The 23,732-nt window shown below is 36.3% G+C and overlaps 6 protein-coding genes across 11 annotated transcripts; 5 read left to right on the top strand and 1 right to left on the bottom strand.

Annotated features, from left to right (window-relative positions):
- Positions 1-941: 941 nt before the first annotated feature.
- Positions 942-7,450, top strand: LOC128251791 (uncharacterized). 2 transcript variants are annotated; one of them, XM_052978970.1, is made up of 2 exons: positions 942-1,082; positions 3,419-7,450. In XM_052978970.1, the coding sequence occupies exon 2, from the start codon at positions 3,553-3,555 to the stop codon at positions 7,153-7,155; it is 3,603 nt and encodes a 1,200-aa protein (XP_052834930.1). In that variant the 5' UTR covers positions 942-1,082; positions 3,419-3,552; the 3' UTR covers positions 7,156-7,450. The 2 variants fall into 2 exon arrangements, with proteins under 2 accessions (XP_052834930.1, XP_052834938.1); XM_052978978.1 differs by having other exon boundaries at positions 984-1,075.
- LOC128251804 (tubulin monoglutamylase TTLL4) lies at positions 942-11,815 on the top strand. 2 transcript variants are annotated; one of them, XM_052978990.1, is made up of 5 exons: positions 942-1,082; positions 8,623-8,668; positions 8,772-9,578; positions 9,641-9,854; positions 9,917-11,815. In XM_052978990.1, exons 2-5 carry the CDS (start codon positions 8,631-8,633, stop codon positions 11,639-11,641), a joined length of 2,784 nt encoding a protein of 927 aa, XP_052834950.1. In that variant the 5' UTR covers positions 942-1,082; positions 8,623-8,630; the 3' UTR covers positions 11,642-11,815. The 2 variants fall into 2 exon arrangements, with proteins under 2 accessions (XP_052834950.1, XP_052834959.1); XM_052978999.1 differs by having other exon boundaries at positions 981-1,075.
- Positions 11,816-12,566: 751 nt separating this feature from the next.
- Positions 12,567-16,262, top strand: LOC128266528 (neprilysin-2). Of its 4 annotated transcripts, none has more exons than XM_053003105.1 (11): positions 12,567-12,738; positions 12,808-13,164; positions 13,519-13,915; positions 14,073-14,365; positions 14,419-14,586; positions 14,646-14,729; positions 14,785-15,060; positions 15,118-15,374; positions 15,429-15,484; positions 15,547-15,931; positions 15,992-16,262. In XM_053003105.1, the coding sequence occupies exons 2-11, from the start codon at positions 12,922-12,924 to the stop codon at positions 16,089-16,091; spliced, it is 2,259 nt and encodes a 752-aa protein (XP_052859065.1). In that variant the 5' UTR covers positions 12,567-12,738; positions 12,808-12,921; the 3' UTR covers positions 16,092-16,262. The 4 variants fall into 4 exon arrangements, with proteins under 4 accessions (XP_052859065.1, XP_052859066.1, XP_052859067.1 ...); XM_053003106.1 differs by having other exon boundaries at positions 12,791-13,164; XM_053003107.1 differs by having other exon boundaries at positions 12,567-12,755.
- Positions 16,263-16,324: 62 nt separating this feature from the next.
- On the top strand, positions 16,325-19,574 carry LOC128257111 (protein PFF0380w-like). Its single transcript, XM_052987949.1, has 8 exons — positions 16,325-16,683; positions 16,743-16,869; positions 16,927-17,100; positions 17,155-17,357; positions 17,417-17,517; positions 17,578-18,464; positions 18,519-19,269; positions 19,329-19,574. The coding sequence occupies exons 1-8, from the start codon at positions 16,351-16,353 to the stop codon at positions 19,453-19,455; spliced, it is 2,703 nt and encodes a 900-aa protein (XP_052843909.1). The 5' UTR covers positions 16,325-16,350; the 3' UTR covers positions 19,456-19,574.
- On the top strand, positions 19,458-22,044 carry LOC128257121 (uncharacterized). Its single transcript, XM_052987959.1, has 7 exons — positions 19,458-19,903; positions 19,975-20,286; positions 20,344-20,724; positions 20,781-21,028; positions 21,082-21,270; positions 21,327-21,590; positions 21,645-22,044. Exons 1-7 carry the CDS (start codon positions 19,525-19,527, stop codon positions 21,870-21,872), a joined length of 2,001 nt encoding a protein of 666 aa, XP_052843919.1. The 5' UTR covers positions 19,458-19,524; the 3' UTR covers positions 21,873-22,044.
- Positions 22,045-22,242: 198 nt separating this feature from the next.
- LOC128262586 (uncharacterized) lies at positions 22,243-23,649 on the bottom strand. The gene has a single exon (XM_052996926.1). It carries the CDS (start codon positions 23,245-23,247, stop codon positions 22,243-22,245), a length of 1,005 nt encoding a protein of 334 aa, XP_052852886.1. The 5' UTR covers positions 23,248-23,649.
- Positions 23,650-23,732: the final 83 nt, after the last annotated feature.

The raw sequence follows: 23,732 nt of genomic DNA, 5'->3' as shown, positions 1-23,732 counted from the left end.
TATGGATATTATGGTACATAAAAACATAGGAACCAGTAAAATAATAATCGGAACTAATAACATCTTTAAAATCTAATTGAAGTTTTATAGTCTTTTTTTAAAGTTATTTTTTAGTTATTTCATATTAACACAAAAGAAAACTTTAATATCTGCTTAATAATAAAATGATGGAATAAATAAAGACGCATTTGGATTCAAAAAAAGAAGTTAAGAAACCGTTGGTTAATACTTAAAAATATTGAAAGTAGAAAAAGAATAATTAAAATTACCAACTGAAAAAAAATTCAAGGATTTTAAAATACATCTTTAAAAATTATTTTGAATAGTAATAAATTATAATTATAGTATAAATCGATATGGGGATTAAGACGTAACAATAGAATCGTTTTCAAATAGTTTTACATTTAATAATTAGATAACAAAAATTAAGGGATATACCAATGTTTAAATAGTTTTTTATTTTTATTTTAATATATTTTATATATGGGAATTGAAATTGAAATGTTTTCAAATAGTTTTACATTCATTAGATAACAAAATTAAAGGGATTACCAACGTTGAAAGTAGGTTTAAATTTGGGAATTGAAACTGAACAATTAATATAAAAAATAAAATATACCAACATTAAAAATAATTGTAGTTTGTTTTTGTTGAAACATTGATCGATAGATACTAAAATGACGGTATCGTGGCAAAATACGGTCACACTAAATTTGACCATTTATCGAACGAGGGGCTGTGACGGAATAAACGTATCGCAGGTGGCCCATCGCCAAACCGAGAATAACTTTTGGGCCCGTAGAGACAAATTTGATATTTGTTTCTTTGATGCGTTGCCATCGAAATTCTCTGTCCTCTTCGGCCTGATGCAAGTAGTAAATTCAAGTAATCGCAAATTATTCTTGTAATCGTGAGCGGAGTCCATGTCCATTGCGTGAATTGTGGCCTTTTTTGCGTACGGAACCTGAAAGAGCAGAAGAAGAAGAAAGAGGAGAGGAGAGGGAACGGGATCTCAAGCCCCAGCTAGCAATCCACATCGAAATCTACGGGCCCCCAGTATTCCCATTTGCAATTGGTAACCGGTGAGTCCTAGAAAGATAAGGCAATTCAATCCCTTTTTCTACACTCATACATAGTTATAAGTTATTCATAAGGCTACGTCTGTGAGTGCGTGTTCGACATGGATTTCCATTTGCTCATGTGAACGCGGGACATGCATAAACAAAAAAATCAATACCAATTCGCCTGCTAGCTACATGCAGTTTTTTTCTTCTTCTTTTTTGGAGCTCCATGTTTTACAGTTACTTTTATGGATTTTGCCTTGACCTCATCAACTGCAAATGTGCGCCACCCAAAAAGTGATATTTAACCCCCAAAATGTGCAAAAAACTTGGAAAAAATACCGTGATGTCATTTTTTTTTTGACGTTTTCTCCTTTTGCGGAATTGTATTAAATATAAAATTGTTATAATCGGGTCAGGTGTTTGGGGCTCTTTGTGCTTTTATGCCTATCTCGGCTTTTCATTCCTATCTGCATTTTTTCGGGGGTTGTTCTACCCCCTTGCTGATTAGTAATGTCTGGTCAAACTGTTATTTTTACACCCTCCAACGGGTTTGTACTATAAGTGTCCTATATCCCAGGAGAAGTGAAACAAGTAAAAATCAAAATGTATAATTTATCACAAAATATACTGGATAGATCTTGAATTTTCAAACAGCTTTAGGACTTTATATGCACAAATCTCGAATATATGCAAACATACGTATATCCGTAGACTGCGAATTTAAATCAATTTACACAAAGCGCAAGATCTGCAAAATCGAAGGGGAAACGAATGTCGCAATGTCGACAGTTTTAATTCTCACTTGATTTTCTGTATGTCATACATACAGCATAGACGGTTTTTTAAGGATTGTTTTTTACTTACATTTTAGTAATAATATGGACATCCTCAACTTTCTGATCGTTTTATGCATTAAAAATACCCAAAAATACTTTTACGGAATTTTTTAAGAAAATAATAAAGATATTAATCTTAAGGCTATCAAAAAAAGGTCCTGCAATAAATCCATGAGTGTGGCGAAGTATTTCATACAAACCGCTCTCAGTCGCATTTTCTTGTGCTTCAGTTTTACAAAATAAGGCCGGTATAACCGTCCTAATGGTAACTGGGCTTTTATTTGGATATTGACAGTTTAAACCCACATTAATGTTTACCTTGCGGACGAAAAACTAGCCTTTGTTTCAAAACATATGTTTTTGAATCTTTTCCTAGCAAGTTTCTTCGACTAGTGCTTATTTGGAGCCACCATTGGATTTGCCATGAATTAAGGGACAATATACAAAGTTTATTAACTTTGTATGAGGCTTGTTAGTTACGCGCTTAGTCGTAAACATAATTGTCCAAATATTTTTTATTGTCAATAATTCTTTTTTCTCATTGAGAACTTCTTCAGCCACAGAACTCAAATCGTGGAATGTTAATCCCACAAACAATTTTTGTTTTATTTGGTGACAAGATGGTGACAATTTTTACAACATTTAATCGACAATTTACCCCAGAAACGAAAGTTTGATTTTCTAATGCAGTGGAAGTTCTTAAAGCCTATTCTATTTTTCATCTCGAGTTCTGGGTGACCTTAAATATTAAGCTAAATATTGATTTTAAGCTGAGAGCTAACAGTTTAAAGCCGTTCCATAAACACAAGAAAACATACCTAAATTTTCTTGATAATTTGAACGTGTTTTTTTGTTTTAGTAATTCTTCATCAAAAGTGTTAATTAAATTTAAGGGATTTGATGATTGCGTGCCAGTCACTACCAAATTTGTCTTCATAAGATTCATTTCAAACGAGCTCTTTTAAAAAATACGTTTAACAATGTTCCGAGAACAAATCTATTCAATTTAAGCAAGATATTGAAGTAAAGCGAAACATCTAAATAGATGTGAGTATTTCCATTTTGCCCACAAGTTCTAACGAATTGTCCACATATGAATATAAAATGCTTCAATTAAATGAATGTTTTTTTTAACCACATCACTAAGCTGAATTTATTGATTCTCAGATTAAATGTGATATTGCTAGCTCATAATTTTAGTGCATGTGGTCCTAAAATTATTTTGCACTATATACTATAATTGCACTTTGTTATTGACTAAGTACTGTAACCAAAAATGTTGTCACGATGAAATGTTCATCAATATTTTCGGGAATTACATAATCCTTTACATTGAATTCGAAGCCAAATCGAATTCTGATTAATTTCTATACACTGTTGTTTCCAAATAGAATAAGAACTTTAGTATTTAATTGATGTTTTTAGAAAAATAGTAAAACTTATTAGTATTTAAAAGTTATATTTGGATATTAATTGCTTAAATTTGATATAAAATCACTTTTTCCTTCAATTTTATAGCATCTCAATATCTGAAAACAAAACCAAAATCAAATTTGTATCGGTTGAAGCCCACAATCAAACCGAAATAAAAAACTTAATTTTTGCGAGCCACATAAATATTAGTTATTGTTTTAAGGTATTACAAACACAAGATGGATACCAAAAACATACAAAACAAACCCATGAATGGGGAAAAGTTTCTTGAGATGTTGTCAACAATATCATTGGAAGAAATATTACAATTTGAGTTCCGTCTAAATCCAACGAAAAAATGGGAATTGTTGGTAACCCCCACAGATCCGCGTTGGAAGTACAATTGCAATATTTGCCGTGTTGTTCAGTTCGGCGACAAGAATCTGTTTAGCCACCTTAGTGGTAAAAAGCATAACGCTGTAATGGTAGCTGAACAGCAATTGCAAATAAGATTAAAGCCTGCCGGTGGTCCACAGAAAGCGGTTACCGCACCCCTTAAAAGAGGTCCGAACACCAATATGAATAACAACAAAAACAGCCCATCCCCTGTTGTTAAAAATTCACCGGCTTCCAACAAAAATCTTCCAAACAAAAATGATGGTACTAACGCGACCGTCAAGCAGGCAGGTGGGAACTTAGCTGTGAAAGCTCAACCCACTCCAAAGAATAGTCCAGCTGCGGGCGCTAACACACAGAAAAAGCCCAACCCAAGTGCGGTGCAACAAGCTCAAAAGAACACAACAGGAAATAATACAGCCCCACAAAAGAATATCCAAGGAAATATAACACCCAATCAAAAGAATAACCAAGGAAATATAACACCCAATCAAAAGAATATACCAGGAACAGCTACACCTACACCTAAGAATATTCCAGGAACTATTAATTCACCCGCTCAAAAAACTTTTCCAGGAAAAAATCCAACCATTCAAAAAAATATTCCAGTTATTGGTGCGACTGCACAGAAAAATCCTAATGTAATCAAGGGAAATATTCAAGCGAATAAAACTGTTGGTAATGTGGCCAGCCCAAAGAATCCAGGGCTTAAAAACGGTCAACAGGCAGCTACTACACCGAACTCAACCAGTCCGTCGAACATTTCAAAGAACTTGGCAAGTCCTGCTGCCAAAGCAAATGCTGTGGCAATGCCAATGACAAAACCTGTACAAAATTCCCAGCCAAAGGCAAAAATTCAGCCTGAAACACAAACGCAGCCTAAAACAAAGCCACCGCCAGTTAAAACTGTGCAGAATGCAAAGACCAACAATGTGGACAACAAGATAAACAATCCGGACATAGTCAAGAATCCACTTTCGACAAAAATCAGTTGTGTTCCGCTTGCCAAGCTTATTTGCTCTACTCCAGAGCCTGAAGCGGATTCAGATGTTATTATTATTGATGAACAACCAAAAGAGCAACCAAGAGAACAACCAAAAGAGGTTAGTAAGCCGCCGGAGACTCCCAAAAACATAATACCGATTCAAACGACGAAGCCAACGAATGTGGTGGCCAAAAAGTCTACCAAAAATGTGGCGCCTCCCGTGCGTCCTAGTATCAATAAGGTAATAACACCTTCTTATGTGGCTGCTCCAAAGGATTTCGCACCAGCTAGATCTGGAAATGGCACATTTGAGTCCAGAAGTCAAAGTCACGTAATGGGTCTCGTCGGCGTGGAGTACGTTTTGAAAATTGTGCGCAACTTGTCCGATAAGAATGCCAGATACCAATGCTGTCTATGTGAGATCACTGCCGACGAACAGTCGATGCACAACCATTTGTTGGGCTACAACCACCGTCTTAAGTATTTCGACAAGCATTTTCCGACAGCAATGCGCCAGTACCGTCAGTACGTGTCCCATGTCCCAGAGGGTGAGGTCTGCAAAATAATGATGCCCGTATTCGATAAGCTGGCCATGGCCATTGAAACCCATCATGGGCGAAAAACTGCCCATCTGTGCTATGAACATGTCTATGCCAAAGATCGCCAAGAATTGTTCTCGCAGGTGTACAATAGAAAGCATTCGTCGGAGAAGATGGGACCTTCGTTTACCCACGTTGTCAATGCCGAAGAGGTTGACGAGCTGATTGAAAAAGCTCGAAACAACGTGGCCTTGATGAACATTGAAAACCCGAATCCCTATTTCATGCCATCACCATATGCACCACCTCAGGGTCCCAGTAACTATATGGGGGGCTATCAGAATGCACCGGCTAAGAATCCGTCCCAAACTGTTGACGATGAAACGCACAAGCGCATGGTTGAGAACTTCCTGAGGGACACCAGACAGAATTCGGGCGAAGTGCAGAAGTCACGAAACCTAAAGCGAAACCGCTCCAGATCGAAGTCCCCCGATCAGAGGAAGCGGGTCGCCCCGAAGCAGCGGCATTGGAATGTGGAGCGCAGGTCGGTGTCGCCTTTGCGCGATGGCGATCTTTGGCAGGCCTACCGCCACATGGTCGATCTCAAGGTGCGCGAGCTAAACGTCTCCTTTGACCAATACAAATCCGACCCCGAACAGCATCCCAGCTATCAGACAGAGTGGCAAATGTTCTGGAAGCGCCGCAAGGACGAGCTTATACAGGCTGGCATCAATCATCGTTCTTATAACTTTCAAAACGAGTGGATTCATTTCTTTAACGCACGCATCGAAGAATTGTACAATCAAGATATTGAAAATATCAAAATCAAATGTCGTGAACGGCTGTGTTTGCCAATGACAAACAATGAGTTAGCCAACGAAAAGTATCACGTTCATTTGCCCAAAACCAATGAGCCTCCCGCAATGAGAAAACCGGAGGCAACAGCTAAAGGTCCAGAAAAAATGTCTGTTGATGTGGTGGAGCCGCCGAATGTGATCCATGTGCTTCGCCTTTTAACTGCTTTGGAGAACTACCTTGGGAGTTTGGGTCCTTTTATTACCGAAATGCTGGTGAAGGCTCTGCAAACGCAAAAGATTTATCCAGAAAAGGTTCATTTCTTGATTTTAACAGCCGAAAACTGTGCTATTTTGGAGACGGTAAAGGAAAAGTTTACGGGTCTCCTGATCTCTCAAATCTATGATCCTGCCAAAGAAAGGGCATTGAAAAAAGCTATCAATGATACCGAGCTTTTGCTTCAGGAGGCCAGTAAATATAACCATCCAAAACAGTCTGTTGAGAATCCAGCATTGCCGATGGCCAACAAAAATCAGTATAACGTCGAAAAACCTTTGGATAAAACTGAACTAGCAGCAAAGCTGGCTTCATCTTTGGTCTCTCAAGGCAAAACATCTATTAATCGTGAGGAACTTCAGAAGATACTCCAAGTATACACCCTAATTGAGCAAAAGAAACGCCAGGATGTTCCCTCTACCAGTTCGGTAAATTCCGTGCCCAGCACATGCAATAACTTGGCTCCTCCGAACTCAAATAACAATGTTAACTTGTTGACACAACACTCGACTAGAAATTTAAACAATGCAAGCAATGGAAACAGCAATGCTAACAATGCGACCAGTATGTATACTGGTCCAAACTACTCGGGAAATGTGGCTCGCTTTAACAACCAACAAAACTCTAACAATCCTAACACTTTGAACGCGTATCCGACTGATCGTGGATTTGGATCCAGCGGGTCCGGCTTAGCCGGCGGATATCAAAACAATCAATTCGGCTCTTCTGGCGCATCGACGATGAATCCAAGCAGCGTTTTGCGACACGACCTCACTACGTCGTCGCTTTTCAACTTCAACACCAACTTAAACCCAGCTTACAACAACCTGAATCGGAGGAATAATTATTAAATGGTAGTCCGTTAAGCAGCTAGACTTTTAATCGAAATTAACATGAAACCCATTAACTATAAACATGTAGTCACAACATTTTCAAACCAGATACATTCATTGAAAATTTGTACAACAATTGAACAATGTTATGTAAATAAACCGATTGCATAATTGAAAATATTTTTCTTAATATATACACATATTAAATAATTGGAAAGAATAGTTTTTAAGGCATACACATTTAAAATAAAGAAATTTCTAGAATATCAAGAATGTTGTTTTTTTAAAATTTAATAACAATATTTTTTTACAGCCCGAAACTGATTCAAAAAAATTATGTTAACAATTTTTTCTTAAAATTTTTTGTTATTTTATTTATATAGTTGGTTTTTATAATAAGCCTATTAACTTTAAATTCTTATTCTGATTGTCTTTAAGCCCGATTCCATAAATTTGTAAATCTTACAACCAGATCAAGGGGAAAGATGATGAAGAAATTTTGATCTGCGGTTTCGGGCTGTTTGATTTTAAAAGTAGAACTGTAAGCAAATACCGATAAGCGCTTGGAATATTTCTGTACCATTTTTTGTAATACGAAGAAATGTAGTATTTTACTTGAAATGGGTCTTGAGCCTATACTTCAAGGTTCTTGGCCTAGAATCGGAAACACACAAGTTTGAAAGGATACCACGTACTCGAGTATTGGACTGTTTGGAAAACGAATCAAAATAATAAGATCAAAATATCCCGAGTAACATCCATGGAGACTGATGAATTGTCGCTATCTAAAGTACTTAAGATGTCAAACGCTCGTCGCTGGAAAAATATTGCCCACAAAAACTGTGAATCGCTGGAAAGCTAACCAAGCCCTTTTGTCTTAAAAAAAAAGTACCATTCGCTCCTTAATATGCATTTTTAGATCAATCCTCCTTCAAAACGGCCAATCCTATTGCTGTGGGGAGCTGTACGTTGTAGAAAAAGGTACGAATTAAAACAAATGTAGTTACATACATCATATATGAACATAATTTTACCGATATCTTCCTAGAAATCCAAATACCTGACAACAACTTTTGACGTGGCTGTCTTGAATTTCTTGATCTAAAGTCCCACCTTAAATTTCTTGATCATCCACTGTATCATCGTTCAAAAAATGGATTTTATTGGAGTATTTTAATGCGCCGGCAGATCAATTTCATGAAACTGTTTTCCATAGCTAGCATATGATTAATAGAGAGAATTGAATTTGTTTGTGAATAAAAAATATACCTAAATCGGTTTTTTTTCTATTCGATTTCGGGCGAATCCTCTGAGTTTTGTTGAAATTTTGGACATATCGCTAGCTACAATCTATCTGACCATCTACCCAGAATTTTATGTTCCCTAATTTTATAATGTGTGCCATTAATTTTAAATCGGTCTTGGTCTTTTTTCACATATATTTAAAAAAATATTTATAAATTGTTTTATATTTCACCCTTTCAGAAATCGTAATGCCTTCTTCATTGTGTGAAGCTCTCACGAATTCTTCGTAAGTTTTAAAAATATCTTTAAGATTTGACAATTTTAATACTTTTATTTCAAAATAAAAGTTTAATTTTCTATTTTTTTTCTATTTTGGGTTTGTATTTTAGAATCAATTTTGATTATCAAAAAGAAGATGATTGGATTACAAGTGGAAAACTGGGCTCGCGCGAAGCGGTTTTGGTCTTTAGAACGAATATTCTCAATCCGAAAATCCGCAAGACATTGTCTGAGAAGTCCTCTGCACAAGCGCTATCGGAGACTAAGGATAACAAGGATGAGGAGGAGTCCGTGGTATGCCAAAATGCCAACAAAATGGAGCAAAAAGGATCCACTTCCTCAGAACCAAGTAGCAAGGAAGCTCTAAACGGTGGTTCCACGCAGCAAAAGATTTATTTATTGAAGAAACCGCAACAAAAATGTGATAACCGGCCGGATAAATTAACCTTTACCAGCCCTTTTAAGAAGATACTTAACCGATATTCCTCGAGTGATACGTCCATTTCCAGTGAAGGTGAAGAGCCTGCGCGTAGTTGTGAAAGCAAATCGCGTGTACTTAAAACCAGTCAGAACACCATAAATATTAAATTAGCTGAAGATATATCGAAGGAAAGTGGATATGAGTCCATGACGCCTGCCAAATCCATTTCAAATACCGAAGTAAGTGAGGAAGATCCGGAGGTGACGAGCGAAGACGACGACGAAAGTGGTGTTAACATGCCTGCCTTTAAACTTAAAATTACCTATAAATTCCATCAGACGGAAACCAAGTTGCTGAGAAAGCTCTTCAATGTCCATGGCCTTACAGAAATTCAGGGTGAAAGTAATAACTTTAATTTACTCTGGACTGGTGTTCATATGAAATTAGATATCGTGAGAAATTTGGCGCCTTATCAGCGGGTTAATCATTTTCCCAGGTACTAGTATTTCATACGTTCTTAACTAACTTTGTTATAAGCTTTATAATTTTTATATGCAGATCCTACGAGCTGACCCGAAAAGACAGGCTATATAAAAACATTGAGCGTATGCAACACCTGCGTGGAATGAAACATTTTGATATTGTGCCACAAAGTTTTGTCCTGCCAATAGAATCCCGAGATTTAGTAGTAGCACATAACAAGCATCGCGGACCTTGGATAGTTAAGCCCGCGGCCTCTAGTCGAGGAAGGGGAATATTTATTGTTAACTCGGTAATTATAGAAAAAAAACTTTCTTTAATTTCAAATTACTTATAAGATGAACTCTATTTCAGCCCGATCAAATTCCACAAGATGAGCAGGCGGTGGTATCCAAGTATATTGTGGATCCGCTGTGCATTGATGGTCACAAATGTGATTTAAGGGTATACGTGCTAGTGACGTCCTTCGATCCCCTTATTATTTACCTATTCGAGGAGGGCATCGTGCGGTTGGCCACAGTCAAATACGATAGACATGCGGATAATCTGTGGAACCCGTGCATGCACCTCTGCAATTATAGCATTAACAAGTACCATTCTGATTACATAAGGAGCTCCGATGCTCAGGATGAGGATGTAGGCCATAAGTGGACGTTGTCGGCCCTGCTAAGACACCTGAAACTCCAGAGTTGTGATACACGGCAGCTAATGCTGAACATAGAAGATTTAATTATAAAGGCTGTTCTGGCCTGTGCCCAATCTATTATTTCCGCCTGCAGAATGTTTGTGCCCAACGGCAACAACTGCTTTGAGCTGTATGGCTTCGACATACTAATAGACAATGCGCTCAAGCCATGGCTGCTGGAGGTCAATCTGTCGCCCTCAATGGGCGTGGATAGTCCCCTGGACACCAAGGTCAAGTCATGCCTAATGGCCGACCTACTGACATGCGTGGGCATTCCAGCCTATAGTCCAGAAATGAGATCTCATTACGACCAGAAATGGTCGCGTTTCCGCAGTTCAAGCTGCCAAAGGCAGGCCACCTTCCCCAGTGCCTCGCAAAAGGCCAAAAAGTCGAAGAAAAAAGGAGGTGGAGCTGCCATTAATCTTAATTTAACCGGCGAAGAGCAGCGCATATTGCGCAATGCACGCCTTCAGTATTCCCGTCGTGGCGGATTCGTACGCATATTTCCCACGGACGACTCAATGCAGCGGTATGGTAACTTCCTAGACTCCTCCAATGGCATTCCCATATCCACACCGACGGTACAAAGTCAGACATTCCAAACGCCCATAATGCAGCACAACTACAACCAGATGCTTCACCAGAATCTATACTGCAAGGATGGTGGCCGGCACAAGCAGGATGACAATTCGGAGGCAGACCGCATTTGGCAATACGAGAGGGCGTTGGAGACGGATTCGGAGATACCATTTGTCAAGAAGCCCACGGTGGAGAAGTGCGAGGTGGAGGGACGTCGCCTGCGCAAGGTGATGCTCAAGAAAATCTCCAATGGATCTGAGTTGACTCCCTTCCAAGCGCGACAGACTTTCAGCTTGTACTTGGAATCCGTGCTGCGGCGGCTAACCGAAGATCCCAAAGATATACACGAGAAGATAATATTAAAGTTTTTAAATAAGTTCGGAGGATCCGTGAAGCCGCCGGTGATGTTCCGGAATATGCAGAACATCAAGGTGGCCAGCAAGGCGCGCTCGGCCATGGTGGCCAAGCTCCTGGGCGACTTCCTGGAGAACTACAAGCGGGACACCGAGGCGTATGTGGACTCGTTCGATCACTTCGGCATGATACCGTCCAGTGCCTACAGTCAGTTCTTAACGCATGCCCAGGAGTCCGATTTGGAGGCAGTGCTGACGCTGCACACCAATGTCACGGGGATCATGCCCTTCCTGTACAATCGATGTGGACTGAGTGTGCCACCCACTCCTCCAATCCCTTCCGGCCTCTACGGCTTCCTCAGAGCCCTGCCCTCCATGGTCACCTCTTCGGGAATGGCCAGGGAGCTCAGCAAGTACGATGGCTACTTCAAGAGCTACGACAAGGAGAAGGTATTCCTATGAGGGAGATTTTAAACTATATAAACTTTAGCTAATTCGTCAAGCTTTTCTGTCCAGTCATTAGTCACCTATGGGGTACTAAGTCTAGCTATTTTTGTATTCAAATTTTCGCATTAAGGCCGAGGCTTAAATAAATAAATAAATAAAAATCGACAAACAACGATTACTTAACTGTAATTTTTGAAACGCTTTATAAAGAATGAAATAGCTTTTTATATATTTAAAAAAAGTTCAAATTTTTTCTGCCTACACAACTCATAGCTTTAAAAATATAATATACTTTCTACGCCAAAGATATAAGAAATCGATACTTCGAAAATAAATGTGACATGCACAAATCTAAAAAGTGGTTTATTCGTTTGCTGGGTTTGCTTATATTACGGATATGCAAGTTATTTAAATAGATTTGGTTGCAAAAGATGCCAACAGGTGGCGATAAAAAGGATTTACTCAACATTATTTTTATTTACTATCATAATTAATTTAAAACTTGTGGAACGGATGTTATTATTTGTTTTAAAGTTATAGTTGTTTAGGGTGGCTATTAAAAAGCTATATTTTTGCCTTTTTTAAATCGTTGCAAAATATGCCAACAGGTAGCATTCTTAAGATCTTAAACACTTCAAATTATTTTTATTTTCCATAATATTTGATTTAAAACTTATGGACAAATTATCCATTATAAGGTAATAAATTTTAATGTTTTCATTCAAAGTGGAAAAGGACTTAAATTTAAATCGTATCATTTTTAACAAACAAAACCTGAAGAGAATTACCATTGTGTGATTTAAAAATATTTTTGCAACTGCTTTTCTTCCACTTCAAAGTTTAAAAATGGACATACAATAATAGAAGAGCTTTTACAGGAACCCTATATGATACTAAAGCTTTTAGCTGGAGCTTTTAAGAGAACGAAACGAGTGTTGCCAGTGGTCATTTTATTTCCTTATTAGGCAGCAAAGTGAATTACTTGTTAAGTAAATGTAAAGTTTAAAAAAAAAATAAAAATTATCTTGGTTTATGGTCTCTATAAACCCATCAGTGTTTTGATTGAGCCTACAGCTCATATGTGTAAATAGATCTCTGGCGATAAATGTGCGGTGAGCAACCAATAATGGTATTGATTAATTCTCCCTCAATAAATAATTATAGTTTTGAACTTTCTGCAGTGCTTATCATAAATCCCCAAACACCCGCAGTACGAATATACATGCATAAATACATATGCCCATGAAAGAGTTCGAAGAAGAAAGTAATACAATTTTCAGAAACAAATCCAAACAATGACAGCTGATTCCAGTGCACGTAATGTTTTCCGAAAGAATGGCGTTGCCGGCTTGAGCAACAACGGTCATGGTCGAAATCTTATTACGACCGCCAATCCATCCGGCGGAAGTAGCGCCTCTCTGCTCCATAAACAGTTGTCCTTCAAAACGCCCGTTGGTTCCAAACAAATGGGCAAATCCGATGAAATCGAAATGATAGACAGCTCTAACATCGAAAATTTCAATACCCGATATAATAAGGTAAGTAGTCCACTCTAATTCTTATTTTCTAATTCAATCACTTACATTTAGACTTATAGTTTAAGGTGAAGAACAAAACCTTTTAAAACCAATGTATTTCAAAATCTACATTACTATTTATAGTACTAAATTGATAGTCCACACTGCGTATGAGCAATACATTTATTCCTTACCATTATGTTCAGATCCTTACAAGTATTTTTTGATAATTTTAAGTTACAGTTCATATATTTATGTATAACATTTTATTTAAATTTAGAACTTCACAAAAGTAATTAATCATTTCAAGTTACAATTCAAAAAATATAATTATAAATAATATTTTAATGCACTCAACATTACATTCGATTACAGAACAGTATTATTGGATGGATATGCTGCGCACCATGCATTTGGCTGCGAACTTCGGCAGCGGTGCACAAAATGGCCATTACCTCGGCCACATTATTGGTGACCACATTGCTGGTGGCATCGCCCATTTTATTCCTGATAAGCACGGCACCATCACCGCTCCCCAGAGATTGTTACATGGACGGAGATCGGTGCTCGCCCGCCGTCTCAACACCTCCGGAATGCACAGATCCCATTTGCGAAGCTGTGGCCTCCAGCATTCAAGCCAGACTCAACTGGAACAAAGATCCGTGCACAGAGTTCAAGAAGTTCAGTTGTTGGCGCAACACGCGAAATAAAAATATAACAAACCTCATTGAAATGGGAAATTCACAGAAAAGCGTCGATTCACAAATGCTGTGTAAGATTTCCTATTCCAAAAACTTATATACCATCAAGTTGAATTTCAATTTAACTTTATTTTGTATTGACATTTTCATTTATTCTATCAAAACTTTCTAGTTTACTTAACTTTTAATATCTTCTATTTATGTTTTCTAAAAACCTTCTTTTCACAGATCTTTTTCAGAACAAGATAATGAACGACAGCTTTAATATATTGCACAATTTGTTCGAAAGCTGCCTGCAGCAAACAACTAACTCAACTGTAATGCACAGGATATTCGATTCCTTGGGCGGATATCTACCTGTTGGCTCCGTCGGACCCTCGAGTATAGCCCCTTTGATAGCCAAGGTCTATGATCTCGGCCCAAGCCCGTTAGTAGACTTATATTATGATCTAAGCTATGGAAGAAGGCCGCACATTCTACTCATTATCAGTGGACCTAGCACATCGTCAACTATTCTTGAGGTATAACTAACTTATTGAATAAGGGTAAATTTAATTAAAAATATTATATTTAGCGTAAAATACGTTGGATGAGCCCCAAAGCACCGCCCAGTCGTATTCGACAAGGGCTACCAAAACTGTTGGCCGATTTAATCGAAAATTTTCTACCACATTTTGTGTCATACGCTCAAAGATTATCCGAGAAGGATACTATTTTTGAATTTATAAAGGACCTAAACAAGGTATGTTTTATATAATTATTTTTAAAGATTATAAAGTTACAAAAGCTCATATATTTCAGCTACAAGTGGAGCACTCTCGCCGAGGATTTTGGGATAGTACTGTTTTATATAATGTGTCCAGTCTACAAGACTTGTACCCAGTTGTAAGTTTTTTGGGAATATCTGTTGCCGGTCACTAATATTATCTGTTTTTTCTAGCTAAATTGGACATTGTTGATCCCACAGAACTGGAGCGGACCCATCGTTGTTAGGAATAGTGATTATCTAAAAGCCTTAGAATATTTTCTTACAAAGTACCCAACTAGAGTGGCACACAATTCACTGCTTTTGCTGAGCGCTTTAGAAATATTGCCCAGGGACTATCCAAGTCCCGAGGTTTGCACACGATCAACTATGTGGGCATTACCTGAACTATCATCGTCCTTATATATTGCTCAACACTCCTCCGAAGATTTAAAGGACACAACTAAAAGAGTAAATACGCTATGATATGCAATGATCCATAATCATTTAAATAATTAAATATTTTAGGCGGAGATTATATTTAAATCTCTTAAAGCACATTTAAAAAGGGCGCCTTCATTGAAAGGAGCTGCTCTAGTTAAACTATCAGCATTGAAGATCCAGTCACAGACTTGGGAAGGATTCTCAAACACCACGGACCTATTGAAGACTCTTCAAACTTTGGACATAACTTCAGAATGCTGGTTTCAGAACATTCTAGAGATATACAAAAAGAACAAACTGGAAGCAAACGATATAAGCTTGAATGGAGGATCCCACGATGCGTATGCGTAATTTTTACTACGAAATTATAGTTTTTAAGCTATTTCCCATTACAGTTGGGCCTACCCCATTGTGTCAACCATATTTTATGATACGCTGAGCCACTCAATCGGTCTGTATAACTTTCTTGTACAAGTGCACTGTAAACTATAATATTTCCGTAAATACTTGCAGTTGTCCCATTATCTGTCATACTCATACCGTATTTCAACACTGTATTGCCTCCATATTTGCATTATGCCTCTGTTGGTGTTTCCATTGCCAAAGAGATTTTGCGTTCGATCACAAAATCGTTTGACGAAAAGGCAATGCGTTGTGTGCCACATTCTGTAAATATATTCTCGAACTATAGCCGAATGGATATACTGATACATTCTGGAGGAATGCAGATTTCATACCACTCAATGCTTTCGTTAACTGGTCCCATTAAAGGAATGGCCAGACTACCAGGCCTCAATTTAACGCCGACCCAAATCTTCTTTTTAGTTTCCGCCCAGGAGCTATGTGCTGAATCGAATTATCTGGGCATCGATACAAACGCTCCCGAGTTTGATAACATGTAAGTTCACTATATAAAACAAACATATAATGTATTCTAATCACATTCCATTTTATTCAGATTGGGTTGGCTCGTTGCCCAAGGTGGCAGTGCGACTGAAGTTTTCAAATGTCCATCGGGATCCATGATCAATATACAAAAAACCTGCAATGTGCTTTAAATATTATTTGATCGTCACCCTCAAAAATTTACTTTGTCTGCAATCCGATTCAGATTACTATATTGTAGCTTTAGAGACTTACCTACTAGTATTGTTTTTATTTGAGATGTAAAATGTATATTTTAAATAAATATACTGTTAATAAATTGTTGGTTTATATTTGAAACAAAAGACTACATCTATTTGGAACCAATCGAATCTAATCAAGTTTGCCTGCTGAATACTTATCAAAACAAAAGTAATAAATTCAATAAATAAAATGCAAAAGCAAACAGCTATTACTTTAATGTATGGGATTGTGAATCTATTGATTGATTTGGCCACAAGTGATACCGAGTCAAGCATGCCCGATAATATGAATGCGATTCTAATCAAATGTCCTAAAAATAGCTCAAATAAATCATGCGAGACGCAGTTAATTATTAATCTTCATATGAATCCAAGTTTTGACATGGATAAAACAGATAAGTTTTGGGTAGTCGATAAAGTATATGAGCCATCGAAAGGAACGATTTCTAAAATAATGTCTCCATATTTAATAGTGGTCAGCAGGGGAGAGCCAGTTGTTATGTACCCCCTTCAGTTTTTAAAAGTTAGTAAATTTTGAAATTTCTCGAGTTTTAAAGGACTAATCTATTACCATAACCGTAGACAATAAAACATGATGAAATCGAAAAGAAGCCCTTAGAAGAATTTAATAATATTAAGGATTCCCCATCTTGTAAGCCCGATGAACGCCAACTTGAACCAAGTATCGAAATTGGAAATACATCAAGATGTGAGTCACTTTGTGGTATTGCTTTCATTATAAAAAATAATTTAAATTGTTTTCTAGCGAAAAGAAATTACCTACCAGGCTATGCCAGGGGAAAATCAATAGTTTCACACTTTCTTACTAATGAAAGGCAAGCTGGGCCAAGACAAGGCGATAAACAATATAATGATCAACCTCCAAAGGACATTTCAAGTCTGGGACTAGTTCAAGTTATGGATCCAACAAATGAAAAAAGTAAATATATTTTTTAAATATTTTATTACGTTGTGTAAATGTTTTTTGTTGCAGACCGCTTGGAAACTCCTACTCAGTTTATGCATTTCAATAAAGATATAGGGAGTTACGATTATGATGGCCAGGAAAACCAAATAAAGTCGGATCAAAGAAATAATCAGGATAAGAAAATTGAAGATCGGTCGAAGAGTAATCAAATTGAAAACGATCTTAGGGAAAACGCCTTAGACGACAGTGATATACAATTTTCAAATAAGGTACATTTAAGAATTTATTTATTTATAAACTTTAAAGTTGGTTCTAATGTATATTTCAGGATTTAAAAAACCATAAGCAACAACATATTGAAGAAAGGCCTAACGAACTACATAAAACTATGGAAATTTCAGATTTTGAATCGATACCTGATTTTCTTTTGTAAGTTGCACTTTTTTTGTAAAGATCGAATATTACAAATAATAATAACAACTTAACTAGATATAAACAAATGGCACAGGCTGAGAAACGGAAACATATTCCCGAAAAAATTGAACATGATTTTAAAGAACCTGATAAAAGTGTGTTTAATGAGAATGATTTTCAATATGACAAAGATAACGAAGATTTTCATTACAAGTTATCTTCTAATAGTCTCTGCGATTTAAATGACTTATCACATGAAAATGAATATGAGCACTTAAAAAAAAAACATTTTCCAGTTGAAAAGGAAGAAAATGATATAAACAATCATATGACACTTGCGAATGGTAAATCAATTGGATATGATTTTCCACTTGGAAGGAAAAATGAAAAAAATTACTTAAAGTCATCTAACAGTGATCTTTTCAATGCAAATGATTTTTTTCAAACAAGTAAGCACTTTAAAACTAAGCCTTTAATGAATGTTTATAATTATGAAAGGGACAATAAAAAAAATAAATTTAAAAGCCTATCAGAGCCTTTTGAATATGCACAGAAAAGTAAAAAGGATAACTTTAATTCAAGGGCACCAGTAAATGATCTGTCCAGTGTCAATGATTTTCCACCTTCCAAAGTAAATATGAAAAAAGGGTTTCCGGCCTCAACCCATAGTCTTTCCGATTTTAATGAATTTTCCAATGAAATATATAAAAATGATTTTAATTTTAAGGCGGTAAAGCCAAATAATCTTGGCCATAGTTTATTCACAGTAAATGATTTCGTAAGTGATAAAGAAAAACTGGATTCAAAGAATATGTACAGCTATGAATTTCCACTTGAAAGAAAATATGAATATTCAAGTTTACCTGTAAGCAATGTTGATGACTTTTTGTGGGCCCAAACAAACACTGCAGACGATAACCTTGATTCCATTGTAAACCACCATATGAAACAAAAACTGTCAAGTAAGTTTAAAATTCAATATTTCAAAGTATCGTTAATATATATGTAAATTATAGATAATATTGATTTGAATTCCAAGTATTTTATGCCAGATGTAAATGGTTACTCACATGGAATGGATACAAATTACATAAATTTTAAAACAGAAGAGCCATATGAACTTGGAAGTCTATCTAAAGTAAACGATTTCGCAAACCAAAAATATTCCGATTTCGGTTCCAAACCTATAATAAAACCGTTTTCAACTTACCCAAAAACCAATTATTATAGATCTTTGCCCCATTCAAGATCAAGAAAGGTAAAGCGGATTAAACGAAGTAAGATCGAAATGCAAGATATTAAAAATCTTGATGAAGAACCCTTTGAAAACGATCTTAATTCTTTAAAAATGTTACAAGTAAAAAAGATAGATGACAATGGGGAAATTCCATGCGATACTTGTGGTGGAAAAAGTAAAAAGAAGGATGAAAAGCCTCGAACAATGTATAGCAGTGTTTTGCAAGAGCCAAAAAGACCTGAGAGTAAAATAGAGGATGATGTATTAAAATTTGATGAAATTGTTCCATGCGATACTTGCGGAGGTAAAAATAAAAAGCCTGGGGGAAAATCTTTGCCTGGTGGCCTGCAATCTGAAATTAAATCGTTAAAAACTCTAAACGAACAGGATTATATGATACCATGCGAAAAGTGTAAGGGAACCAATAAATGTAACGAAGGAAATTACGAATCTCAATCGTGTGGTTGTTTAACTAATCCCAGCGTATGTAATTGCGAATCATCTAAGTCATCTAGAGCCCTAAACAATAGGTAAATTCAGTAGTATACCAAACATTTTATAATATATTTGTTATTACTAATACTCTTAGCACAAAGGACGACTTAAACTATACAGTTTTTAATATGAAGAATCCTCTGCCGTTTTTAACAACTAAACTACGTGTTTTTAGAAGGCGCCACAACACTTGGTGGAGGGTTGTTCCAATAATAACGTAATTATGTGGCATCAGGAATGATTATTAACTCAATCAACTAGTTTGTAAATTTTATTTTAGGCTTGATAGTATGTCAGGAATTTATGCAAATAAGGATTTCTCTGCTGTATTTACCTCCCATGTCGATATGATTCGCTTGGAAAAATCTTCGAGCTTTACAAATCAAAAACTTGTTATTCCTAGAACAAATGATTTCACTAAAAAGAGACATTTGAATACTTTAAAGGAATTGCAAAACAACATAGTTAATAGTTTTCTAATTGATACTTCGAATAAGGACGTATCGGTTCGTGAAATAAAGAACTCTGTTAATTTAAACATGGAAAAGGGTGGAAAAAAATCGGTTTTAGATGGCTTGGGATATTTTCCAGTTTCCATGAATGCCTTAGAGAATTGTCCACATAAAGACAAACATCTTTGCCTAAATATTCGGGAGGAAAAAGTTCCAGGTATTGATTCAATATATAATTAAGTCAATTTAAAACTAGTTTTCACTTAAGAACTAATTTTTCTAACTTAGAATTCAGTATTAAGGTTAAGATTCCCTTTCGAGAAAATGCCCTTGTTATCCGAAATAAACATATAGTTAAAATATCACGAATTGTTACCGACGCAACCACAAAAGATGCGCTTCAAATTTCGATCGATGTTATTAACAAAGGACTTGAGGCACAGGAATTTTCCATATTTGTTTCCAACTGTGAAATATCAAAAAGTGCCTCAATTAAAACCAGTGCCAACAAACTATTGCAGCCCGATATTGGTCAAACAGTCACCTTTTTATTGCCTTTAATAACAGGCTCGAGGAAAAACCATAAATTTAGTTGTGATGGTAAGTTTAAAAATAGACTTAAAAAATTTTACTTTAATTTTTTTTTTATATTTAAAGTGGTTGTTAAAGCCAATTCTTTCAAAGACTTTGACGAAATGGATGTCAATATACCAAAACGAAATGACCCAAAAGTTGGAGTTATTGCAAAGAGATCAATGGACATTAAATGCCACTCAAGGTGCTTTTGTGTTTGGCGCTGCCGATGCCACTGCATTGAAAAATTGGAGACTTTCATTAACTATAATGTTTGTGAAAGAATGGACCCTAAGTCGGAAAAAGAAGCTGGCTTAATTTACAATTGTCCTCCGGGTAATGAAAAAAAGGATGTGTGCATCAAGGATATTTCGAACGAACGCAACGACGACAACGAAACATGCAATCTTACTTGCCAAATTTTGGCCATTGCTTTGCTCATTTTGATTTTACTATTTTTGTTGGGTAAAATGATCATCGAATACAATATATTGTATCATAACTTATGCCCTCTTTCACAGGTCTTTTAAAAGCTATTCTGGGAATCTGTTCTCAAACAATAGGTCGATGTGGTTTCGACACTGTGCAACCTGGAAGAGCATATGAATGCACTTCTGGAGCAAGAACATTTTTAATAAATTGTTTCTTTTTTGTTATATATCCCTTTGCATGTTGGTGTACGTTTTTCCGGCCAAAGGCTAAGGACATTATCGATGCCACCTCCGATTGGAATTCCAAGTCTGAGGATGAACTTGAGTGCAGCTGTGAAGTAAATATAAAGTTTGTACTAAAATACTATTTTATTTATATTGCCTTTTGAAGTCAAACGATTCAAGTATACAATGTCGACTTCATGGTGGCCAGGATCAAAAACTGCACAACGATTTAGTTCTCGCCTTTGCACCACTCCACGAAAATGGCTTATTCAAAGATGACAAATCAGATGACGAGGAGAGTCATTTGTTTATTTTAGAAGTACTAGAGGAAAGCAAAACTTCATTAAATAAAATGGTGAGTACAATGTATTTTTAAAGCCCTGTTTAAACTACTCAAATTGTATTTTTCAGATGAGCCAGGCTTCAGATCCACCGCAAAATGTTGAGCAAAGTAGGGAAATTAGTATGGATGTCATAGCTGCCGAAGATACAGTGGATAGTCTTAAGAACTCGCAAATAGTTTATAGAACAATGAGTTCACCAGTTGGTGGTGTAATCGACATACCAGACAACTATCAATACTGTGTGAAAGGTTTCTTTCTACCAACTGTTAATTCCACTTATGAATTTATGAGCTATCATCCATTAACTCAGTTCTTGGGAGTCTCAGAACAGGTATTTGTTCATATTCAAATAATTACTATTTATAATTACGAAATTTTTGCTCAGAACGAAGTAAGAAGACTTCCACAACCTCAATATATCTACTCAGATGAATTCTCTAAGATATATGCTGATAAAACGGAGGTCCATAAGGCAGGAGATCTTTCAGCGGTTCCCCCCTTAAATGTACCTTGTATAAACGTCGACCGTTGGAACATGCTGGAGAATTCCTTTGTCAAACTTTCAGCACAACAGGAGCAGTTAAAAGCGAATAAGAAGGAAGAAGAAATTTAAATATCTCCATAATTTTGTTTTAACTTTCTTAATTCTTAATGTTAATTCTGCGGAACCATTGGAACCCGGTTGGAGGTTTCCTTTGTCAAACTTTCAACTAAGAAGGAACTAGAAATACTATAATTAATAAGAAACGCAAACATCTCAATAATTAAAGTTAATTTCAATTAAATTAAAATAACATTCTTAATTCTTAAATTGTGAATTTTAACTGTGTGTTAATTCAGCGGAACCATTGTAACCAGTTCTTTTTTCAAATTTTCAACTAATAAGCAAAAATAAATACTATAATAATTTCGAAACTCTAAACCTTTATAACTTATTTTTATTTTTTTTTATTTGAATAATTTACATTCTTAAGTTAAGTTTGTTAGTTGAGCGGAACATTGTATGCTGAATGTTCGTTATAGGGCATGGTATCCTCTATTTGGCTATCCAGAATTTCTTCCACGCCTGCCCTTATATCTATTAAGCCACTGCCGTCAGAAAACTCATTTAGAGTATCATTTAATTTCGGTAAATCAGGAGAACTTGTTGTTGTAGTATCTTTATCGTCGTAGTATTTAATAAAGTACACCTCCGTTTTTTTTGTGTTATTGGCTACTTGCATTTGAGGAATTTGGGGTACTTCTGGAATGTTTGTTTTCAGTATAGCCTCCTGTTGTTCTTGAGGTTGTTCTTTTGAGACTTGGCCCGAATCCGGATCTCTTAACGATTCGTAAACCGATGTGCTTTCAGAAGCTTGACCCTGGTGCTCATCTGGGGAATCGTAAAGGTATCCACTATTGTCCACAGTTGAGTATAATGGGTTAACTTGGGGTTCTTCAACTCGATTAGTAGAGTGTAGATTATATTCATTGATATGTGATGGTTGTGGTGGAACAACAGAGGAATAGTGTTTGTTTTCCGAATTTACATTGTAGGCGTTGGCATCGGAATGAGATACATAATTTATTATCGGCTTTGCAGGAGTATTGGGCACAATATAATGGTAATGAATGTGCTGAGCTGGTCGTGAGCTCTGAATTTGCAATTGAAAATCAGTAGAATGATGCGTTGATTGACTGTTTATATACGAGCTGGCGAAATTCGTAACTGATGGGTTTTCATTGATTTTAGGTTCTTGAAAACTATTTATTTTAGCTATATCAGATGAATGGGGACATGGGTATGCCTGATCAACGTTTGATGCTCTGGTAATATCATTCACATAACCGCTGCTCTGTATAATTTCTTTGTGACTTATGCGGTTCACAATTCGTCCAATCGATTGAGCTTCAATAAGTGATTTATCTTTATTTACTACGGCACACTCTCCATGAAAAGACCCGAATATTATTATATTTAAAGCAAAAAGCACTCTTAGCCCTAACATTTTTTTTGTAAATGTATAAATGTATTTCACAAGAGACAATCAACAACTGTCTCTTATTCGCTGTGCATACTGACTTTATATGGATGCCAGATTACATAAATGGTTTTTTAACTCTTTGGATAATATCCATTAATCCCAACTATGGGCTTAATCCAAAACAAGCTTAATTTATTTATTTATTTGTTTTGGTGAAAGGCTGGGTAGAAAGGCAAATCGAGGGTAATTAAGGTGTCAACGTTAATAGAGGCTTGATTTGCGTGGGCAACCCCAAAATTTTCACGCACAATATTTGTGTGCTCTACCTTTTACAATCTCCTTTTTTCTTTATAAAACAGTAGCTGGTTTCTGTGCCTTTTTCAAATCCAAATACTCTGTGATAGGGTACAAAAATAGCTGTTTTTGTTTACGATTATGCAATGTAAACAAATGTTAGGGAAAGTGTTGTTTATCTAAATGATTATTGGAAACTCAACAAACTTTGTTTT

Source organism: Drosophila gunungcola, chromosome 3R, assembly GCF_025200985.1.
Source record: "Drosophila gunungcola strain Sukarami chromosome 3R, Dgunungcola_SK_2, whole genome shotgun sequence".
NCBI classification, from domain to species: domain Eukaryota; kingdom Metazoa; phylum Arthropoda; class Insecta; order Diptera; family Drosophilidae; genus Drosophila; species Drosophila gunungcola.
The sequence above is the reverse complement of the archived record's forward strand: the minus strand, read 5'-3'. Positions and strand labels throughout refer to the sequence as shown.